General features: G+C 45.2%; 1 protein-coding gene and 1 pseudogene across 3 annotated transcripts in view; one reads left to right on the forward strand and one right to left on the reverse strand.

Annotated features, from left to right (window-relative positions):
• The first annotated feature begins 7843 nt into the window (after positions 1-7843).
• LOC128582799 (uncharacterized) lies at positions 7844-7944 on the forward strand (annotated as a pseudogene).
• A 3586-nt stretch (positions 7945-11530) lies between these two features.
• Positions 11531-22370, reverse strand: part of MYRFL (myelin regulatory factor like) — a 158842-nt gene continuing 148002 nt past the window's right edge. Inside the window, exons 20-25 of one of the 3 annotated variants that reach the window (XM_053585944.1) lie at positions 21873-21935; positions 21183-21270; positions 19118-19192; positions 12746-12860; positions 11916-11990; positions 11531-11782 (exon numbers count right to left, since the gene is read on the reverse strand). In XM_053585944.1, coding sequence (XP_053441919.1) covers positions 11696-11782; positions 11916-11990; positions 12746-12860; positions 19118-19192; positions 21183-21270; positions 21873-21935 — 503 coding nt within the window. In that variant the 3' untranslated portion in view covers positions 11531-11695. Of the gene's footprint in view, positions 11783-11915; positions 11991-12732; positions 12861-19117; positions 19193-21182; positions 21271-21872; positions 21936-22370 lie in introns of those variants that run through there. The other 2 variants (XM_053585945.1, XR_008379010.1) reach the window with 2 other exon arrangements.

Below are 22370 nucleotides of genomic sequence, written 5' to 3' on the forward strand. Positions count from 1 at the left end.
ACTATGGAACGGAGGAATTATTCCCTCAGGAAAGGACCACTTGAGAAAGTCATTGCCTGATTAAATCCCTTAATTCTCAGGGAGGAGAATGAATAAAACGCAGACCTACATGTACAAAATGGTCTCAGCCCCGGGAGAGGTTGTTAAATTTGAGACTAAAAGTAAATGAATTTTAATCTTTTCTGCTCAGAGTGCCTGGGAACAACAGCTAACGGAAGCAGGTCGAAGTGGGAGGGCTCCTGATCAGGAACCTGCCTTTTATTAGTTCCCCGTTATGGAGGAGAGTCACACAATGGTGCTTCACAAATACCTGTGAAACTGACCTGAACGCTGTCAGCTTCCTAACTACCAAAAGGTCTTTTATGCAACTGAGAGCCTGTTAAGACACCAGGAGTGATTAGATAGGATGTAAGAACTCCTCGACCTTTGGCTAGCTTAACTGCATTGTATGTGCCTAGACACACACACACACACACACACACACACACACACGTGCCATTGCTCCCACCTCCCATTCTTCTGATCAGAAATTAATCATGTGAACGCACATGTTTGTAACCTGTCAAAGTGTCATAATAGAAATGAAATTATTCCATTCGTAAATCACTGCGTACAGCAGCAACAGCAAATCTTTGCATTGCCAAAGTGTCTTAAATAGATCTCCCATATTTGGTTTAAGAAACAGTGTGTTCTAGGAAGTCTATGACTGAGACGTGAGTGAAAAAACCAAAACCCATTAATGAAATATTCATGACAGACTTGAATAATCGTGTCCTGTTCGAAACTTCAAAGGTCAGAGAGCTGTGCTGAGCAGAAGTGGGTCAGGGGAGGGAAAAGCTTCCAGGTGGGAGCGTGCAGCCGGAGAAGACGGGAACATTCCCGGTGGGCTCGCGGTCTCCTCGGAAGCAGTGGTGTTGTAAGTCTGAGCTCGTTTGTTTGCTTGGTTTGGCTCTCACCACCAAGGAGTATGGAAGTGCACAGGTCAGCAACTGAGACCTGCTGTCTGGGTGTGAGATGTGCAGCCGCCTAATCTCCAATATCCGCCTAAACACAGACGCTCGGAGGCTGAGGCAGAGCCAAGTGTGTCCAGTATGCGTTGGCTTTACTCTTCCTCAGAGGGGTGATTATACGAAGAGTTGTTTGAGAACACTGGAAAATGTCAGAAGTGCCCATTTTTTCACATGTATTTTTCACATGTTTACATTTTATTTAAATTCTGTTTTCACCTAGGATCCAAGCCTTGTGTTTTCAGCATCTTTGTACATGTAACACCAACAGGAACCTCAGAGGGAAACAACTAGAAGCCCATGGCCTGGCTGAGGACTAATGCAGCTGGGAAGGAGATATTCATGATATGGCAGAGTCCAACTTTCAGATCCAAGCAGCGTGAAGTCGGTCAAATCCCCGGAAGAGGCTCTTCTGACACAGAGCTGCCTTAACACAAGCCCCGTGAGGGATGGGACACTGACAGCAACAGACCTGGCCCTCTCATGCTGGCAGAGGCTGTCCAGGCACAGACACTGATGCCCAAGAACCAGGGGTGGGGGCCTGGCATCTTTGCTTAGTGCCAATGACTTTGCCATTGATGACTAATGCCACTAACTTTGGCAGTGGCAGTGACCAAAGGTAACTTCCCAAGGAGCTACGAGAAAGAAAGAGAAGAAGGTCACTGTCACACCAATGACAGACCCTCGGGGACTCTCAGAACTATCTTAGGGAGGATTGACAGAGACACATTTTGCCGTCTGAACTTCACAATTCTGTGATTGTGTTAATGAATTTTTACTTTCCTCTCTTCATGCTAAGTCTGGTGAAATATGGGAAACAAAGGCCAGAATAGAAAAGCCTAAGTCTCATGTGGGAGCATGAGCCATAAATCTGACATTCAGCCATCCATACTTACAGAAGACCCAGACAGGACATGTTATAACAAGAACCATCATTCCATCGGCAGCACTTAGCACTCAAACCTCAATTGGGACTAGAATTTGCAGCCGTCTTAACAATTGGAACCTTTGCAGTGGCCAGTGAGCCACGTCTGCCCCGGGCCAAGTCCACGGCGTGTTCCTCTGGACTTTCCCTTGCGGGGCCTCACTCATCCTGTGTCACCGATAGCGACAGTGCGTCATCCAAGGTCTGCAGTTCAGATTTTCTTCTCAATCTTCTCATTCTGGAGACCACTAATGTTTTCTTTAACATAATCTGTTAGTACTATTAAAGCAAATCCTCAAAAGTCAACATTGCGTCTATTTGTGACACTTGTGAACATGAGTTGTCGTGAGTCCACAGCAGACAGAATAGTGCTGAGGAAATTCCACTGGGGCCTGAAGTGAAATCTTGGGTTCAAGACCCTACGGTGGTCGCCTCCCAGCGGCGTGGACTCCGACAAGCCTCTTATCTCAAGTCTTTGTGAAATGGGGGTGATTACAATTTCTGCTTCTCAGAAATATGAAGATCAAATGAGAAATAGAGGCCATACTGAAGGGGCTTATAATTTTCTTCCCTCCCATACTCCTTCCTTAAAGAATCTCTCCCCCACCCACAACCCCAGCCTGAAAGGGGCAGCCGTGACCCTTTTACTTAGCAACATCTGACTAAAACCCCAGGTGGACAACTGAGCTGGGCGAAACTGGTCCAATTCTCTTTCATGTGAATTTGAAATTTGAAAGACTGAGTCATTTAGCCCTGGAGAAGCAAGTTAGAAGTTGATGGGGTCCATGACTGCATTTTGGGGTAGCCTCGATGAGTGCAAGGGAATGAGTGAGCAGAGAAGCCAGTCTGGGGAAAGGGGAGTGGAGCAGCTGTGAAGAAAGGCAAGGGAGACTCCACATGGTTCCCTAAGAAAAAGAGAGGTGGTGGGTTCAGCTATGGTGCTGTCTAGTTCCCATGAAGCTTGGCAATACTTTCTACATTTGGTGTGTAATTCTTCTACATTGTTATGGAATAAACGGTGGTTTGCTAGTTACTTTGAGGTTTTGTTCCTTGCAAAAATAAAAAATCAGGAGAGAAATAATTATAAAATAAGAAGCACTGTACAAATGTGATGTTAGTTTCGTCTTTTCCACTTAGGACCTCAAAGTTGCTCGAGAAAGGAGGCAGAGGGAAACGGTACAGCCTTCCAGGCAACCGCAGCTCCACGTGCCATGAAACCAAAACCCTCACACACAAGGTTTCAGGATGGAGCCAGCCAGCTGGGCATCTGGTGTGGGAAGCGTTCAAAGAGCCTTGGTAAGGACTAGTATTCATCAGGATTGTTTTGGCTATGTGGCAAAATCCAAATTCAATCTAGCTAAAGCAAAATAGAAATGGATTGGTCTGCCTAACTGCCCGTGGGTCCCATTTGGCTTGGAAATCTGTCCTCACATCTCAGCTCTGCTTTTCTTTGTGTTGGCTTTATTCTCCGGCAGACAGTTCTCCGTGGTGGCGAGAGGGTCCCCAGAGGCAGCAGGCTTATTCCTACCAGCATTGTCGTCAAGCCCACAGAGCGTGCCTCTTTGCTGAGCACTTCAGTCAGGCTCCCAGGGCTGGTTCTGATGGGCCTGCCTTGGCTCACGTGCTTACCCCTAAACAGTCAGCTTTGCCAAAGGACTACATCCTTCTCTTTGCTCAGGTCTCGGTCGTGTTCTCCACAGAGCGAGGGGACTCTGTCAGCTCCACTTGGTTCATGAGATTGAGAGTGAGGGCGTGCTAGTTCCCTAAAAGAAAAACCAGGGTGCTACTAAGAACAGGGAGGCCTTTCTGGAAGGACCTCTACGAGATCATCCCAGCCCTCCCACCGTGAGCACCTGAGATTTAAAAATGAAAGTAAACTTTCTTTTAGATGGAAAACCTTTTATATTTAAAAACGGGCAGAATGACTAAAAGACACGTGGCCCTTGCTCACTACCAAGTAATGTCTATGGTAGTTGAGGAGAGCAATTACCTGTTGATAAATCAGTCACTGTCCCTGGAGGCTCAGCCTCCCCACCCACAGGCTCAGCACCAGCTCACTGAGTCATCGCGGGCCCCACCCAACATGTTTTGCTTTTCCCACAGTCCTTGACCCTCCTGGGAGAGCTGGCTGGCTCTCTCAGCTGAGGAAAGGAAGTGGTCTCTTTCAGAAACAAGAGTCCTCTCATGCCAGCCAAACTCTCAGAAGAGCTGGCAAGGTAGGTGTGGGTGGTGGTTACTCACTTTGCAAATCCTGATGCCCTTAAAATCAGATTCTTTCTCACACACAGAAATGGATTCATATGTAATTTTATACCTTATCCTTTTCTCTGTTTAACAAAAGCCCCTAAACCCTTATCATCCTGTTAGACCTAGAAAGCTCAGATGTTTCTTTCTGCTTAAAGCCTCCCCTTTCCTGTCTCCCATCCTCTTTCTCGCTTACCTGGGAGGCAGCACCTGTCACCTGGTCCCTGAACTCCCACAGCACAGCGTCGATGCCGCAGTCACAAGCTGTTTGGGTTGGGTGATGGCTGACCCTGTGGCTGGCTGTCTAGTCCTCAATGTCTCAAAAAAGGTCAGAGTGAGGCCAGGCTGCTCTGTACCTCACACCTTATGCAGAGGCTGGCTCCAGGAGGTCCCCCAGAATGTTTGCTTCACGAGCAAATGAGCAAACTAGTGTGTGTAAAAATGGACAAACTGCTCTGTGGAGCTAGGGGTGGGATATGTGAAGGACCATTTACATTGGCCTGGGGGGGGTTTGTTTGGTTGATTAGGTTTTTCTTTTTTTATCCCTCCCAGAGTTGTGTAAGAGCCTTTTTCTTCTTGATGTAATTTTGAGCAGCTTCTCTACAGGTGATTCCAGGTAATTCCAGACACTGCTCCTGGCAGAGCAGGGGAACCTGTAGCCTCAAGGCCACATATGTCCCTCCAGATCCCCGAGCATGACCCCTACACCGAGTCCAAATTCACAGAGCAACTGACTTTGTTAAAAGAATTTGTTCTGCAAAAATGTGGATTTAGTCAAAAGGCCATATTCAAGGATTTGGAACCCTAAGGCTTTCCACGCCAGGAAGAGTGTCCACACTTCAGAGGAAAGATTTTTTAGTAACTGAATAGAATGACTGGGCTGAGATCTTACAACTCACATCTGGGGAAATGTTCCAGCAGCCCAATTACTGACATAATGCATTCAGTGTTTGGGGATGACATGAAACTTTGATTAAATACTTTACAACTAATTTGCAATTAATTTGATACTTACACGGTTGTGCCGAACAGAATTTAAATGCAGCAATATAAATATAAATAATGAATAATAAGCTCTAGTTGAGTCTTAGCATTCTGTAATCCTCTAACAGACTAACACAGGCCATTTGATTTTCTCATTTCTACAGAAAGTCATTTAGAAGTGTTTTAAGTGTGCTTGGCAAAGAGGATAACAGCCTATTATTTCAAACACTAATAAAACAAAAATTATCCTATTATTCCAAATAGTAGCAATAAAAAATCCCACCAGTGAAGGAGGAGTTAGAATCTGTTTGGGGCCCCATCTTGCCATACTCCATATTGTACGGTGCTTTCTGTTTTACAATTTACAACAAAAATGTTTCTGTTTACCCACTTGTCACTTCATAATATGCCAGGCAACGTGTTTCCAGGTAAAGAAGATGGTGTAAATGGACTGAAGCTAGGCGTAATGGACTGAAGCTCATTCAATGAAGAGAATTCCCAGTCACTCATTTAAAATAACATCTTTCTACATTTACCAAGTTTCGCAATGTAGAATGTAAATGTTTTGGCACAGTAACTGAGATAACGCCGGAAAGGCTATGTTAACCACTGTGATAAAAATGTGTCAAATGGTTTATGAAGTGAGTGTATGATGCCCCATAATCATATCATTGTATACAGTTATGATTTAATAAAAAAAAATAAATAAAATAACATCTTTCCAGAGACCACCCTTATTGAGTCCTGTATTCCTACCGCATCTTCCACTTTACGAAGGGATTTCACACAAATATCTCAGTTAGTTTTTGCGAAACCCCTTAGCCATGGTCAGGGCTATTATGAATCCAGTTTTTCAATGGGGAAAATGAAACCAGTAGACATTAAGTGAGTTAGTCAAGACAACGAGAATGGCCGGCTACTGCGCCAGGACCTGCTTCCGTCTCCTGGCTCTAGCTCAGTTCTCCTGGCTCCCAGCTCATCTTTGCCGAACCTTTCTGTGCCTCGGTCTCCTTATCTATGCAGTGGAGGATACCAGTAATTCTCCCCACTGTGACCCACAGGGGCACTGTGAGAGTCTGTGGAGTGCCGACACTGACCCCAGGATCACTGTTTTCAGTTTCAGGACTCAGTTATTTTTGCATTTAACCAGTAGTCAGACTGGTGCAACCAGAAATGGCTTGCAAACTCAGGGCTGGTGAAGACATGTTTTCAGAGTCTTTGTAAAATGTGATCTTATTTCCTATCTGTGTGGAGCCGTAGCGAAATGGAAGGATTGAGACTGTGAGCCTTGGCACCCATCCTTTCTCCTTTCTCCAGTTATGTGACTTAAGAACTGACAAACACTTTCCTAGTCGCAGATTCCAACCAGAAAGAGAGGGCCTTGGATGCTTAGCACTGTGGGTAAACTGGAAGTTCTGAAGCTGCCCTTAAGCTGTGCTTCCACAAGCTTTAAACAACTGCTGATCAAAAATGATTCTAAATCCGTGGGTGCTTCCTAAGAGCACTACAAGCTCTTTGGAATCAGACACAAAAATCAATGACATGTGCCTTTGAAGAAATGAAGCCAAAACACTCCCAGCTTTGCCAAGTGAAGACTTCACTGAAAGGTTTCTCAGAGCGAGGTTGGTCTGCATTCCTAAGTAAGCTGTTAAGCGCTGGCGCAACCTAAGGAGATGTAACTTAGTGGCTGGTGACAGGAGTTCCACTTATCTGTGTCCCTCGCCCTCCCCCATCCTGTAAAATGGCCTCTAATAAATCCTATCAGCTTAGGAAGCCTGAAGAAATACCACTTCCCAGAGCCAGCTGTGTGCGAGGGCCAACTCCAGGGATTGATAGTGGAGCTGGTTGTCTCTCACAAACTCCCAAGGGCCAAGAAGAATGGACACAGTGCTGGGAGGAAGAGGAGGGAGAGGAGGAGCAGCGCAGCAGCAAGGGTGAGATCCAGCACCAGGAAACCTGGCTCCCAGCTCATCTTTGCCGAACCTTTCTGTGCCTCGGTCTCCTTATCTGTGCAGTGGGGGATACCAGTAATTCTCCCCACTGTGACCCACAGGGGCACTGTGAGAGTCTGTGGAGTGCCAACACTGACCCCAGGATCACTGTTTTCAGTTTCAGGACTCAGACAATGTATTGTTAGGAACCCTGTCACTGAAGTTGAAATCCAAAAAATGTACAGGAAAAATAAACTAAAATAAAAATAGAACAAGAGGTGGGTTCTGAGCACTGCAGCACGTTTTTCTTTAAAAAACACTGGGTGTTTGAACACATGCATGCCAATTGTTAGTTGTAAGTGAATTGTTGTGGTTCATTTGTTTAAAAAAAACTTCTTTTTTTTTTTTTTTTAAGAGACAGAGTCTAGCTCTGTCACCCAGGCTGGAGTGCAGTGGTCTGATACTAGCCCACTGTAACCTTGTACTTCTGGGCTGACACAATCCTCTTGACTCAGCTCCCAAAGTACTGGGATTACAGAGGTGTGAGCCACCTTGCCCAGCTCTCAAAAATCTTGTTTGAATACCTTAATTAGAACTCATGTCAAAACTAGAAGCTTTGTGGGTAAAACAAAAACCAAAGGACTCATGAAAAAAATATTGTAATTCTATTTGTTTATGTTATACGAAGGCTTTATAAGACTCCATAATATTTGAGGCTAATTCAATTGAGATATGGAATCTGACTTTAGGGGTTGCTTTGGCAGCACATATACCTGAAATCAGGACAATATGGAGATTAGCATAGTCCCTGCTCAAGGATGACACACAAATTTGTGAAGCATTTCATATATTTATGGCAAATAAACATAACAATATGCTCAACATCTCCAATCATCAGGGAAGCACAAATCAAAACCACAACAAAGTATCCCCTAACTGGTGAGAATGGTTTTTACCAAAAAGTCCCGAAACAGGGAGGTGGGGGAAGAGAAGATTAGAGAGAGGAAAGAAGGGAGAGGGTGGGGGTGAGTGATGGTGTGTGACACTCCTTTGGGGGGTGGGACACAAATATAAGAGGGACTTTCCCTAACAAATGCAATCATTGTAACTTGGTTCTTTGTAACTTCGATGAATCCCCAACAATTAAAAGAAAAAAGTCTCAAAACATCAGATCCTGGTGTAGATGCAGAGAGAGAGATCTACATGCTGTTGGCGAACTGCAAACTCGCACAGCCTCTGTAGAAGGCAGCGTCTTGAGTCCTCAGAGGACTAAAAGGAGACCTGCCATTTGATCCAGCAATCCCTCTATTGGATATTTGCCCCAAGGAACAAAAGTCAATTTCATCAAAAAGACACATGTTAAGAATGTTTATTGCAGCAGAATTCACAGTGGCAAAGATATAGAGCTGACCCAAGTGCCCATCACTATGGGAGTGGATTAACAGAATGTTATACCATGGAGTGCTGCTCAGCCATTATAAAATGTGAACTAATAACCTTTTGTAACAACTTAATGGAACTGGAGACCATTCTTCTAAGTGAAGTTGGAGCTAATGGATCAACATCCATGTGTGCAAAGGAAAGCAAGTGGGGGCAGGGGGGTGAACTCCCACAGGGGCATGATGCCTGCTATCTTGGTGTGGGCATGCTTATAACTTTGACTCAAATTGTACAACAGCAATTCATGTAAGCAAAACATCTGTACCCCTGTAATACTCTGTAATTAAAAAAAAAAAAACAGAATTTGACCTTAAATAATTGGCAAAGCAGGGAACTAACTCACTGGACTTCAAGTTATAATGGCACATGGGAAGCTTAACTCTACCCTGTGTCATCAAGAGTGGCACCTGGTGGCAGCATGTAGCATTTCAGCCTAGCTCTTGTGAACTTTTTTCCTGACCTTTTAAATAAATAAGTTTTTTGTTTTAGAGCGGTTTTAGATATATAGACAAATTACAAATATAGTAGTACACAGAGTTCTTGTTAACTTGATGCCAAGCCTCCTCTGAAAACAACTTATATTAGTATGCTATGTTTTTCACAATTAATGAATTAATACTAATACATTATTATTATTAACTAAGGATCAGACTTTAGCTAACACTTTATTCAGGTTTCCTTAACATTTACCTAAGTGTCCTGTTGTGGTTCCAGGGTGCTATCCAAGCTTCCACATTGCATTTGTCCCCATGTTTCTCCAGCTGCTCCTGGCCGTGATGGGTTCTCGGGCATTGCTGTGGATGACCTTCACAGTTTAGAGGAGTTCTGGTCAGTATTTGATTGCATATCTCTCGGATGGATTTGGAGGATGTTTCCTCATGATCAGACTGGGCTTAAGAGTTTGGGGAGGAGATGTATTTAATTTGACTTGAGGTTGAGGACATTCCAGTGGAAAGTCAGAAAATTCTCTGGCATGGGAAAAGACTTTTGGCTTGAAGCAGCATAGTCAGCAGTAGACTTCTTACCACTGGGAAGTTGCCACAGATATGAAGGGAGTCTTCCCGGGAAGTCTATTCTCCCCACAGGCTTAGCTAACCCCAGCATGCCACGGTGCCATCCGCCTGTGCACTGTCTTAACCCCTTTTGTTCTAAAGGTTCTCAACATAATCTCCTAAGGATTTTTCAATGGGAAAAAATATTTCTAGTCTTTTAATGGAATTTAATTGGAAAACAATACTCATTTTATAAAAATTCCCTGATAGGCAACATTACTGAGCTATATCAGATATCTGAAACCCCCATATTACCTTCAATGTCAGTGCTTGAAAAAGAACATGAGATTTGTGTGCTGAAAAGTACACTTGTATCTCTGCCACTGACAAATATTTCTTTACTTGGAGAAGAGTCAAGTGAATAGACTCTCTTCCACACCAGCCACTTGGGATCCTATTTAAAAATGGAGTAAAACTACCATCTCTAGACCTAAACCTTGCTGGGACAGGCTGATGCAACAACTCCAGAGAACTAAATTTGAATTGGAATCTTTAGAGGAATCCTGAAATATTCCTCCCTCAAATTAACTATGTTATTTCATTTTCTACAAAGATTATGCTATTAGTAAAAGGGGAAACAACTTTCACATATAGAAAAAATATAAAACTTACTTGATACACACCCATATGTTCTGTCTGCAGTTCGGTTGTTACATGAAAGTGCCCTAATGTAAGTGTGTATAGTTACTCAGTCCTTTTAAAATCTCACCATGGTCTTCAGAATGATTCAGTCCTGTGCAAAAAGAACAGTCATGGCTCATGTTCATTTAGAATTTATTTTTCTGTGCTTCACATACTTTGTCTCGTTTAATCATGTCTGTTGTAGATATGCATGGTCCTCTTCCATCAAGGAGGAAAGGCTTAGAGAGGTTAAATAATTTGCCTGAGGAGACATATAGATAAAGTCAGTATTTGAACTTGGCACTGTCTGGGTCTAGCACTGAGTCTCAGCTTCTAATTACTGGGTTAAACTACCTTAGTGCTACTAGGTTTATTTTAAAATGCCTTCCGTGAAAGCAAGGGCCACATCTTTTCTTTTCTTAATTGTTGGAGTCTCACAATTAACTTATCCCCATGGCACATATTAAATAATATCTGAAAATAAGGAACAGGAAGATATGTTATTACTGCTGATCACCACCTTAAAGGTAAAACATCAAATAGTCTCATCCCTGGCCCAGGGAACAACAGTAAGATAAGGGGAGGACATTCAGTGGCCCTGTTACCTAGAGTGAGTGTGGCTTGGATCTCCATGTTCTAAAACAGACTACTATTAGTAGTATAGAAAATGTGTGGTCTGTCCAGGCAGACAGATCAGGAGATGACTGGTATCAAAAAGATAGTTTGCTACTCACAGTTCCCAAGACAAGGGGGCATGCCACACCCCAGGGGACCAGACAGAGCAGCACCAGGGTCAGTAGGAAGGGCAGAGGAAGGGCTGTGGACAGGAGCCTCTACTGCAGACCCAGGGAAGAGTGAGCAAGGAGCACCTGCAGGCCTAGGGCTGGCTAGTCTGGGAACGTCAGTGGGCCCTGCGCTGTCGGAGCTCCATCTTCGCAAGGGGTGTATCCTATCCACACAGAAAATTTAATGTCCAGCAAGCATTGCAAAGCAGAACGGCAACTGTTCCTTTGTAAAAATTCATTTCTTTAGCGAGCTACATTCTATACTCTAGTGTTTGTGTGTATGATACCCACAAACACACTCAATTCCCCTATGCCCCATACCACATGTTCTCAAGAGTCTGTGCTTAAAGGGTCCAAGTTGATATGGCCTTTGTTTATTTTCAAAAACATATTAATACAAAATAGAGCTAGACCTGCTTATTCCTTACAACCAGAAGCAGTATTTTTAAATCTATCAGTACTGCTTGCTCCAGGAAACGTTTTCTTCATAGTCACGGCAAAATCAAACACCACATCATTTCAAGTCTCAGCAAACACTTTATTCTTCTCATTAATGTCTCAAAACTGTTGAAAAGCCAAAGCCTGAAAAAGTCCCTCAGCAATAGATGTGAATATTTTACGAAAAAGAAGTTGCAAGAGGATATAAGCACCCAGTAACTGTGTTTCTGAGTTTTCTTCTTTGGTGAAGTCCCCAAACTGGACTAAATTAGGCACACTTTCGGTAGAAGTAGAAGAAGTAATCTGTGAAGAACATCCCAGCGAAATAAGGGTCAGTTGAACAGTCAGCTAAGTCCTGCCAGAGCAAGAGAAAAAGGAGAAAGATTAACCTAAAGGTTAACTATAGTTAAAGCAAGTGATTGATTGATCTGTTTCTTTCTGAAAAGAAAAGAAAAGAAAAAGGGAAAAAGCGAGCTTAGCAAGCTTACCGGAGCAGCTACCCGGAAATGGTAAGCGCTGTCCAAGAATCGGGCTACAGGGAGGCTCCAGATGTGCTGGTATCCCTAAATAATGATGGGAAGAGAGGTGCATTTCATAACCACATTTTACACTCACTGAGAAAGCAGATAGACTCGGAAAACATTGCCCCAGGAACTGCAGGAAAGGTGTCTGGCAGCTAGATACTGTGTCGCTAGAAGGGAGAGCGCACGTGGTGAGAATAATATGGAGTCAGTCAGGCCAAGGCCACGTGACACAGCTGGTCTGGTCTGGGTGGGTCCTAGTGATGTTCACCTCCCGGCTCCCATTCTTATTGTTTTGTAAATTTAGCTCCCACTCTAAATATGCCCATCTTGAGTAGTTGAGGAGGATTGATTTAGGAAACTGATTTTTGAATAGGAAATGTTGTAACAGGTCACTGAGTTGTGCTGATTATCAATTAAAATAAGGGTTAATGTGGTCTTTGCTTTGAACCTTTATGTATAAAATACTGATTTTGGAAATGGAAAACAGAAGAGTTTTGGAGAGGCTATTCTCACTGTTCTCCGGAATCACTGGCCTTCTGACAAAGTTTGGTGGAACTATCTCCTCCCTGCATATTGGCTGACAGTGACAGGCAACCAGAGCCTCTTCCCTCAGTAACAGAAACATCTGCAGCTTCTTAAGGGCACAATGACTGTGACTGAGGCCAGCCCTGTGACCAGGGCCCATCTGCAAGGGAAATGCTGGTGTTCAGCTCCTGCATCCCTCTCTGGGTAGGGAAGAGGAGCCAGGATTTCAAACACACCTGCTACTCGGATGACGAACCAGAAAATGTTACCTGTGTCATCTCCTGGGAAACATGGCTCCCGATGCCTCTGGCTTCCCCCTTACTATAGAAGCAGATATTCCCGAGGGTGAACTTGCACTGGAAGATGATCAGCGGCTCTGTTGTGCTTCAGGAAACAAAGGGAAGAAAGGACATAGGGAAAAGCAGTGACCAGCTTCTGCCAGGCCGCTGCTGGGTAAGAAGAGGGACTGGGCTGATGGAAAAGTGGCTGCAGCTCCACTCAGTCCACAGCAGGCCTCGTATCCAGAAAGCTCGCTGGTGCCAACAGGCCAGCACACGTCTCATTATTACAATAAGAAACCCAATCACACGTGACTTCTGAAATAGGGTATGATGGTTTCTAAAACCTAACATCATGACTTAAACCAGCTCACTAATTAGAACCTCTTATTCCATAGATTTTTGATAATTTTTAGGTACACACCTCCTCTCTCTCTCTCTCTTTTTTTTTGTAGAGACAGAGTCTCACTTTATTGCCGTTGGTAGAGTGCCATGGCATCACAGCTCACAGCAACCTCTAGTTCCTGGGCTTAGGCGATTCTCTTGCCTCAGCCTCCCAAGTAGCTGGGACTACAAGCTGGTGCCCTACTCACTGAGCCACAAGGCACCACCCCATACCTTTTCTTCTGACTGGCAGCTGAATTTACATTTATCTGAAGCTTCCTGGATTTTAGATTATGCAAACTCCTGCTCTAAGTAGATATTGTTTGAAACAACAAAGCAAATAAATGCGGGGAGGGGTTAGGGGTGAATTTCATTAGAAATCACCAGCTTTTAAAGCTGTCCATGGTACAAGGCCTGGGGAAAGATGCTGCTTCTTTTCTGGAGGTTGACTCAGTAATTATCACCAAGAGGTGAAATCTGTCCGTCTTTGGAAACAACCCTCTTACACAAGCGGGGACAACCTATAATCTCACTTGAGAACTTGTGTTAGTTTCAACTCACTCATATTAGAAAAATGAATTGTAAACTAAAAGGCTGAATTTAGTGGCACATCCCCTGAGTGGGGTCTTTTGTCACTACAGGGGAAGAAGCATATAATCTTATTTCCTTTAGTGCAAGCTGGGGCTGAGTAGGAGAGTGTTGTTCCAGGTTAGTCAAGGAGTGTTGGAGAATGAATGGTATATTCAGCTCCTATAAAAGGTACATTTAGCCTTTGCTCTGCCTTGAAACATGGCAGGTTTTGAGTCATAACTTATTATTGAAACAACCCTTTCCAAGGCAAGAAGTTGGACTGAGTGTCACTGACTCTTCATAGAAACAAAATTGACAGGAAAAGGGTTGGAAGCCTGAGTGAAACGGAGGAAGAGTTGGGGGTGGAGTGAATGATGGGGGAGAATGATGGAACTGGACAAGCAGGAGGGGTGAACAGGGGACAGAACAAAAGGGAAGGAGAGAGACGAGGAAGCAGAAAACAGAGGAAGGAGGATAGGGCAGGGAAGGAGACACCAGCCCTCCGTCTTCATGGTGAAGCCTCACTGCCTGATTTGTTAGTGAAGTGAGTGGAGAGTCTCAAAGTACCACAGTCATTCAAAATACCTGCTAGGAATATGTTACATTAGAGTTTTGTGATTTGGGGGGAAAATATGTCATCATACATGTAAAAGCTACCATATACTGGGTACCTACTGTGTGTCACTGTCCTTAAATATCTCCTCTCGCTGGCGAGAAAGGACTGTGATGGCTCAAGGCGTGGGGTGCCCTACAGCCCAGTTCAACCACTTACTAACTGTAATTTTCAAAATGCATTTTTTGACAGGTCCTGAAACTCTAAATCCAAGTTTTCACACGTGAAAAATATACTGGAAAAAAAAATACAAACCAGGAAGGGTCACTGTGAGAGTGGTGAGGGTTATGTGGCCCAATGTTAAGAGTGTACAGAGGGTCACTGTGATGGTGGGGAGGGTTATACGGCCCAGTGTTGGAGTGTACAGGGGGTCACTGTGATGGTGGTGAGGGTCATGGGGCCCAGTGTTAGAGTGTACAGAGGGTCACTGTGATGGTGGTGAGGGTCATGGGGCCCAGTGTTGGAGTGTATAGCAGGTCACTGTGATGGTGGGGAGGGTCATGGAGCCCAGTGTCAGAGTGTAAAGCAGGTCACTGTGATGGTGGTAAGGGTCATGTGGTCCAGTGTTAGAGTGCACAGCAGGTCACTGTGATGGTGGATAGGGTCATGGGGACCAGTATCAGAGTGTACAGAGGGTCACAGTGATGGTTGTGAGGGTCATTTGGTCCACTGTCAGAGTGTAAAGCAGGTCACTGTGATGGTGGTGAGGGTCATGTGGTCCAGTGTTAGAGTGCACAGCAGGTCACTGTGATGGTGGATAGGGTCATGGGGACCAGTATCAGAGTGTACAGAGGGTCACAGTGATGGTTGTGAGGGTCATTTGGTCCACTGTCAGAGTGCACAGCAGGTCACTGGGATGGTGGTGAGTGTCATGTGGCCCAGTGGAAGAGTGTACAAAGAGTCACTGTGATGGTGGTGAGGGTCATGTGGCCCAGTGTTAGAGTGCACAGCGGGTCACAGTGATGGTGGTAAGGGTCATGTGCCCCAGTGTTAGAGTGTACAGTGGGTCACTCTGATGGTATGTGGCCAAGCATTAGACTGTTCAGGGGGTAACTGTGATGGTCGTGAGCATCCTATGGTCCAGTGTTGGAGTGCAGAGTGGGTCACTGTGATAGTGGTGAGGGTCATGTGTCCCGGTATTAGAGTGTAGAGTGGGTCACTGTGATGGTGGTCAGAGTCACTGGCCCAGTGTTAGAGTGTACAGGGGCTAAGTGTGTTGTTGGTGAGGGTTATGTGGCCCAGTGTTAGTGTGAATAGGGGGTTCATTGTGATCCGGGTGTGGGTCTTGTGGCCAGTGTTAGAGTGTACAGAGGGTCACTGTGATGGTGAGGAGGGTTATACAGCCCAGTGTTGGAGCGCACAGAGGGTCACTGTGATGGTGCTGTGGGTCAAGTGGCCCAGTGTTAGAGTGTAGAGTAGGTCACTGTGATGGTGGGGAGGGTCATGTGTCCCAGTATTAGAGTGTACAGGGGGTCACTGTGATGGTGGTGAGAGTCATGTGGCCCACTGTTAGAGTGTACTAGGGGTCACTGTGATAGTGCTGAGGTTCATGTGGCCCCATGTTAGAGTGTTCAGCAGGTCAGTGTGATCATGGTGACGGTCATGTAGCCCAGTGTTAGAGTGTACAGGGGCTCACTCTGTGGTAAGGAGTATGTAGCCCAGTGTTAGGGTGTACAGTGGGTCACCTTGATGGTGATAAAGGTCATGCGGCCCAGTGTTAGAGTGTACACTGGGTCACTGTGATGGTGGTGAGGGTCATGTGTCCCAGAGTTAGAGTGCATAGTTGGTCACTGTGATGGTGATGAGGATCATTTGGGCAGGGTTGAGTGTACAGGTGGTCACTCACACTGTGGTGAGGAGTATGTGGCTCAGTGTTAGTACGCTCAGGGTTCACTGTGAGGTTGGTGAAGGTCATGTTGCCCAGTGTTAGAGTATACATTCGGTCACTTTGATGGTGGTAAGGGTCCTGTGCCCTAGTGTTAGTTCGAACAGGGGGTCGTTGTGATTGCTGTGTGGGTCATGTTGCCCAGTGATAAGAGTGTACATGCACTCAGGCATAATTCAATAAAGACAGTTCCAGAGCAAAAAAAAAAAAAGAGTGTACATGCAGTCACTGTGATAGTGCTAGATTCATGTGGCCCCGTGTTAGAGTGTACAGCAGGTCAGTGTGATCATGGTGACGGTCATGTGGCCCAGTGTTAGAATGTACGGGGGAAACTCTGTAAGTGGTGAGGGGTATGTGGCCCAGTGTTACAGTGTTCAGGGATCAGTGTGATGGTGGTGAGGGTCATGTGGCCCACTGTTAGAGTGCACAGCGGGTCACTGTGATGGCATGAGGGTCATGTGTCCCAGTGTGAGAGTGCACAGTGGGTCACTATGATGGTTGTGAGGATCATGTGGCCCAGTGTTAGAGTGCACAGAGGGTCAGTGTGATGGTGGTGAGTGAAATGTGGCCCAGTGTTAGAGTGCACAGTGGGTCAATGTGATTTCGGTGAGGGTCATGTGGCTCAGTGTTAGTGTGAACAGAAGGTCACTGTCATGGTGGTGAGGGTCATGTGTGCCAGTGTGAGAGTGCACAGCGGGTCACTGTGATTTTGGTGAGGGTCATGTGGCCCAGTGTTAGAGTGCACAGTGGGTCACTGTGTTGGTGGTGAGTGTCATGTGTCCCAGTGTCAGAGTGCACAGTGGGTCACTGTCATGGTGGTAAGGGTCATGTGACCCAGTGTCAGAGTGCACAGTGGGTCACTGTGATGGTTGTGAGAACATTTGGCCCAGTGTCAGAGTGCACAGTGTGTCACAGTGATGGTGGTGAGGGTCACGTGGCCCAGTGTCAGAGTGCACAGTGGGTCACTGTGATGGTTGTGAGGGTCTTGTGGCTCAGTGTTATAGTGCACAGGGGCTAAGTGTGATGGTGGTGAGGGTCATGTGGCCCAGTGTCAGAGTGCACAGTGGGTCACTGTGATGGTTGTGAGGGTCTTGTGGCTCAGTGTTATAGTGCACAGGGGCTAAGTGTGATGGTGGTGAGGGTCATGTGGCCCAGTGTCAGAGTGCACAGTGGGTCACTGTGATGGTTTTGAGGGTCTTGTGGCTCAGTGTTAGAGTTTACAGGGGCTAAGTGTGTTGGTGGTGAGGGTTATGTGGCTCAGTGTTAGTGTGAACAGGGCGTCACTGTGATCCTGGTGAGGGTCTTGTGGCCCAGTGTTAAGAGTTTACATCGGATCACTGTGATGGTGGTAAGGGTCGTGTGGCCCCGTGTTAGAGTGTGCAGGGGGTCACTCTTATTGTGGTGAGCGTCATTTGGCCCAGTGGTAGAGTGTACAGTGGGTCACTGTGATGGTTGTGAGGTTCTTGTGGCTCAGTGTTAGTGTGAACAGTGTGTCACAGTGATGGTGGTGAGGGTCTTGTGGCTCAGTGTGAGAGTGCACAGTGGGTCACTGTGATGGTGGTGAGTGTCATGTGGCCCAGTGTCAGAGTGCACAGTGGGTCACTATGATGGTGGTGAGGGTCTTGTGGCTCAGTGTGAGAGTACACAGTGGGTCACTGTGATGGTGGTGAGTGTCATGTGGCCCAATGTCAGAGTGCACAGTGGGTCACTATGATGGTGGTGAGTCATGTGGCTCAGTGTTAGAGTGTACAGGGGCTAAGTATGATGGTGGTGAGGGTCATGTGGCCCAGTGTTAATGTGAACAGTGTGTCACAGTGATGGTGGTGACGGTCTTGTGGCTCAGTGTTAGAGTGCACAGTGGGTCACTGTGATGGTGATGAGTGTCATGTGGCCTAGTGTCAGGGTGCACAGTGGATCACTGTGATGGTTGTGAGGGTCTTGTGGCTCAGTGTTAGAGTATACAGGGGCTAAGTGTGATGGTGGTGAGGGTCATGTGGCCCAGTGTCAGAGTGCACAGTGTGTCACAGTGATGGTGGTGAGGGTCTTGTGGCTCAGTATTAGAGTGTACAGGGGCTAAGTGTGTTGGTGATGAGGGTTATGTGGCTCCGTGTTAGTGTGAACAGGGGGTCATTGGATCCTGGTGAGGATCTTGTGGCCCAGTGTTAGAGTGTACAGAGGGTCACTGTGATGGTGGTGAGGGCCGTGTGGCCCCGTGTTAAGAGTGTGCAGGGGGTCACTCTTATTATGGTGAGCGTCATTTGGCCCAGTGGTAGAGTGTACAGGGTGTCAGTGTGATGGTGGTGAGGATTATATGGCCCAGTGTCAGTTTGTACAGCATCTGGCGTTCCCGTGGTCTGCAAATTGTTTTTATTAATTTCGCAATTATTAGCGGTAAACCACAGCAATTGCACACATGCTATTGTATCACGTAGTACTCATTTTCAAACAAAGGAATGGGATCTCAGTGAAAATTCATGGGTTCTTCATGATCACTGAACCAGGAGGCAACAGAACTTTTGATCCAATCCAAACCCTGGTTTCTCTTTTCTTCCTCTCTCTTGAGAGAAACAGGTGGCATCTACATTAACATGTAACAAGTAACTCACCATGTGCACCCCATCTCAGGCCCATGTTGCTACTCTGGTTCCCGTCTAGTACCATGGGAGACGTCAGGGGCAGGCCACAGTTTGTGAGGAACAAGGTCAAGCCCCTCAGCAGGCGTGATGTACAGCTCAGAGTCCGTCCACCCCCTTCTGAGACCCCTCCCTCCAATGGCCCACCTTTCCATCCGTCAGTTACCAGAAACTGATGGATTTCTACCTCCTAACTTACTGGTCCACTGGAGAAGTGAATTCAGATTTGTCCCTTAATTATGATAAAAATAAAATTGTTCTTTAAGCCGTGCACTTACTTTATTTCCAGGGTGAATTTGACATTGGTGGGTGTGTACTTATTAACAGGAATGTTGAAATTGTAATTTCCAAGCCTAATTATGGAAAAAATAAAACCACAAATAAAAATACACGGGAAAGGCTTCAAAGGCTTTGTATCATCCATCATATACTATGTAAACTGTGAAAAACTGTATAGTAAATAATAAATATAGAGAACCAAGTTTAACCTGGGGTAGTTTGTGTTTACTAATATATACCTGTCAAATTGCAGAGTGAGCTCTTTCAGGTCTTAATATAAAATATGTCACAAAGATTTATAGTTTTTCAGAACATACATGCACACAAAAATGGAAAGTCAAATCCCAAATGCACACAGGAAATCGTTTCCCCTCCTCTAAAGAGATACAGATTTCAGAAGACAAATGAGGCAAAGGCCACAAACTAACAATCTCCCTGAAAAGGAGGATTGGAAGTAATAAATACCAGTTGTTCTACCATTAATAACTCCCTTTTAAGCAACATGAGAAGGAAATATGTACTTTTAGAACTTGAATCTGCTAAAATATTTCTGATAATTGTGACTCTTACAAGACAGAAGTGCTTACACCCCACCCCCCTCTGAGGGATACTGGATGAGAGGGGCGTGTTTGTGATTCGTGATGTAATGAGAAGCTCCAGCAGAAGGGCCTGCTGTATTCAGCTCACGTTCTCCTTATGACCTGGCCATCCTTTGAATTTTATGGAGAAACAACTTAAAATCAGATAAACCAGAAAATTGGGAGGTGTTAATTTTAGGTTTTCTTTATATAATACTAAACTAAGCTTTTAAAATGTGAAAGCAAAGACAAGGAAATGGGAAGATCTGGCATTTTGCAATGTATAAGTATATAAAAAAGAAATCATACTGTACATATACAATTCCTATTTGTCAATATTCCCCCCATAAAACTGGGGGAAAAAATAAGAGTGCTATGAGTGTGCCACCTTGAGAACAGTGTTATTTCACTGACAAGGAATTAGACAAATAGGAGGATCTGTGTTGGGATCAAGATCACCCAGCCAGCCTGGGACGTGTGTTCATCTGCTGTTACCCCCCTTCCAGGACCTGGTGCTCCCAGCAACCTCACTGGGTCGACAGCATCCCCATCTTATGGACGAGACCACAGGTGCAGGGAGAACAAACATCTTGTGGAAGCTCTAGGGTCTGAAACTGAATCGTCCTGCTCTCCATCCTGTCACCCGCCACCCTGACCGTCTGCCTCCGACCTTTTCAAGCTCACTGAAACTTGACTACAAAACAGGGGCAGGAGAACACCAGCCTCAGAGGGGGGTTGTGAGAGTTCAATGAGATGATAACTGTGGAGGCTGTGAACAAATCATACAGTGCCATGCAGGTTACTTAAACTCAAAGGACCGTCAGCCTAAAGCCTAAGTTGCACCAGGTTAAAAAAGAAATAAGGCTGAAAAACCATAGGGTTTGTGATACTCGTTCAAAATATAAGCCTTGCCTTTAACCTAGCAGACTTCAAACATTTATCAAATTAAGAAAAGTAACTGCTATTCCTAATGCCTGCGACTTGTGTATTGTACCTACCAAAGCAACTGCCCTGAGCTTCCAGAGGCACCGTTACCTCGATGTGGGAAATAAGGCACACACAAGGGATCGTGTAGCGGGTAACTTTTTCAACAGATATCTCACTTTTTCCCTCTGAACTGGAAAAGCTAAGGTAAGCTACATGTTTTCAGTAATTATTGTTATTAAAATGTACAAATGTCAGCTCACCCCTAACTCAGAGCCACCAGGAACCATGTCTTTCTTGTCTATGAGATGAACTAGCAGCTCTGTGCCCTGGGATCTGCCCTCAGCGTCAGTCAGGCCTTCTGCTTCGGACCTATCCATTAAATCAGGAAACTGGAATCACTGGGCCCAGGGTTTATTGACATTTGATAATACCAACCATTTTATGATTTCCTTGTCCACTGTGTAACAAATGTGTTTTCACTTAAGGAGCAACGTAAGCACACACTGATTTTACCACGTAGCATTAGTTTCATTGCAGTGGGTAAACTGCAGAAACCCACCCGCACTGGAGGCTTCTACCGCAATAACGATGATCTATTACTTGCTGGATTTCCATAATCTGAATAGAACTGATGGCTGTATCAATCCCTGAATTTAGAAGAAATAGAGAAAAGAAAGTAAATCTTCTGCAGAGGAAAAGAGTACCATATTTCAGCACAGTCCCCAGATTACGGACTGTGAAATTAGAGTTATCTAGATAGATTCCATTTGCATTCAAATGGAAAAAGGAGGATGAGGAGAAGGAAGGAGAGAAGGTTTGGGGGGTTTTCTGTTTTGTTTTGGTTTTGGTTTTGGTTATGGTAAATTCTAAGAAAACTAATAAAAATTCAGACTCTAATAAAAAGTCCCCCAAACATTCCAAAGAATTTCTAGACCATGGAAGTCGTACTAAATTGCAATTTATTGAAAATGGAGGGTACAACATAAAATGGAACCTGGTTTAGAAAATAGAAAACAAACTAAAACTATAGTCAGATTAGAAGAGGAAGGCAGGAAGTTCCCCTAAATATGAAAATCTATGAGATCAGCCACGACGTGTCCAGGAGGGAGTGGCGTCTGTTAGGCTGGTGTGGGTCATGAAATGTGACAGACATACGTGACAGTGAGCACAGCCTTCATCCCTGTCCCTCACTCAGTGATGCTTTTCACCCACAAAGCCAAAGAATAGTGTCACTTAAATGTCAACTTACAGTCACTCCCCCAGTTGGAGCTGTTGAGAGCATCTCGTGCCTGGAATGATTTGAGTTTGTCTTCTGCAAAGGAAAAACAGTCTGTTAGTCGTGAAGGCTTGTTCAGGATAGGAAGAAACCCTGAGTGTACCCCAGCTTGTCTCTGTGAGTTGAATGTTTCCCCCCTTTCCCACTTTCCCACCTGTCCAATCCCCACCCCATTTCTTACAGATCCAGTTTCTGCTCACCCTCCTCCAAAACGCCATCTGCTACAGGTGGAACTGGATCCTCTCCACTCCCTCACCCAATTCCTGTGTTGAATCCTAACCCCCAGCACCTCAGACTGTGACTTTAAGGAGGTGACTGAGTTAAAATAAGGAAGTTCGGGCCCTAATCCGGTCGGACTGGTGTCCTTCTGAGAGCGGAGGCAATAGGGCAATGCCAGGGAAGGGAGAGAACTAGGGAAAGGGGAAGGAAAAGAAGAGAGAAGACCAATTGTTTAACCTCTAGAAAAAAAGT

Source organism: Nycticebus coucang, chromosome 3 (genome assembly GCF_027406575.1).
Source record: "Nycticebus coucang isolate mNycCou1 chromosome 3, mNycCou1.pri, whole genome shotgun sequence".
Lineage (NCBI taxonomy): Eukaryota > Metazoa > Chordata > Mammalia > Primates > Lorisidae > Nycticebus > Nycticebus coucang.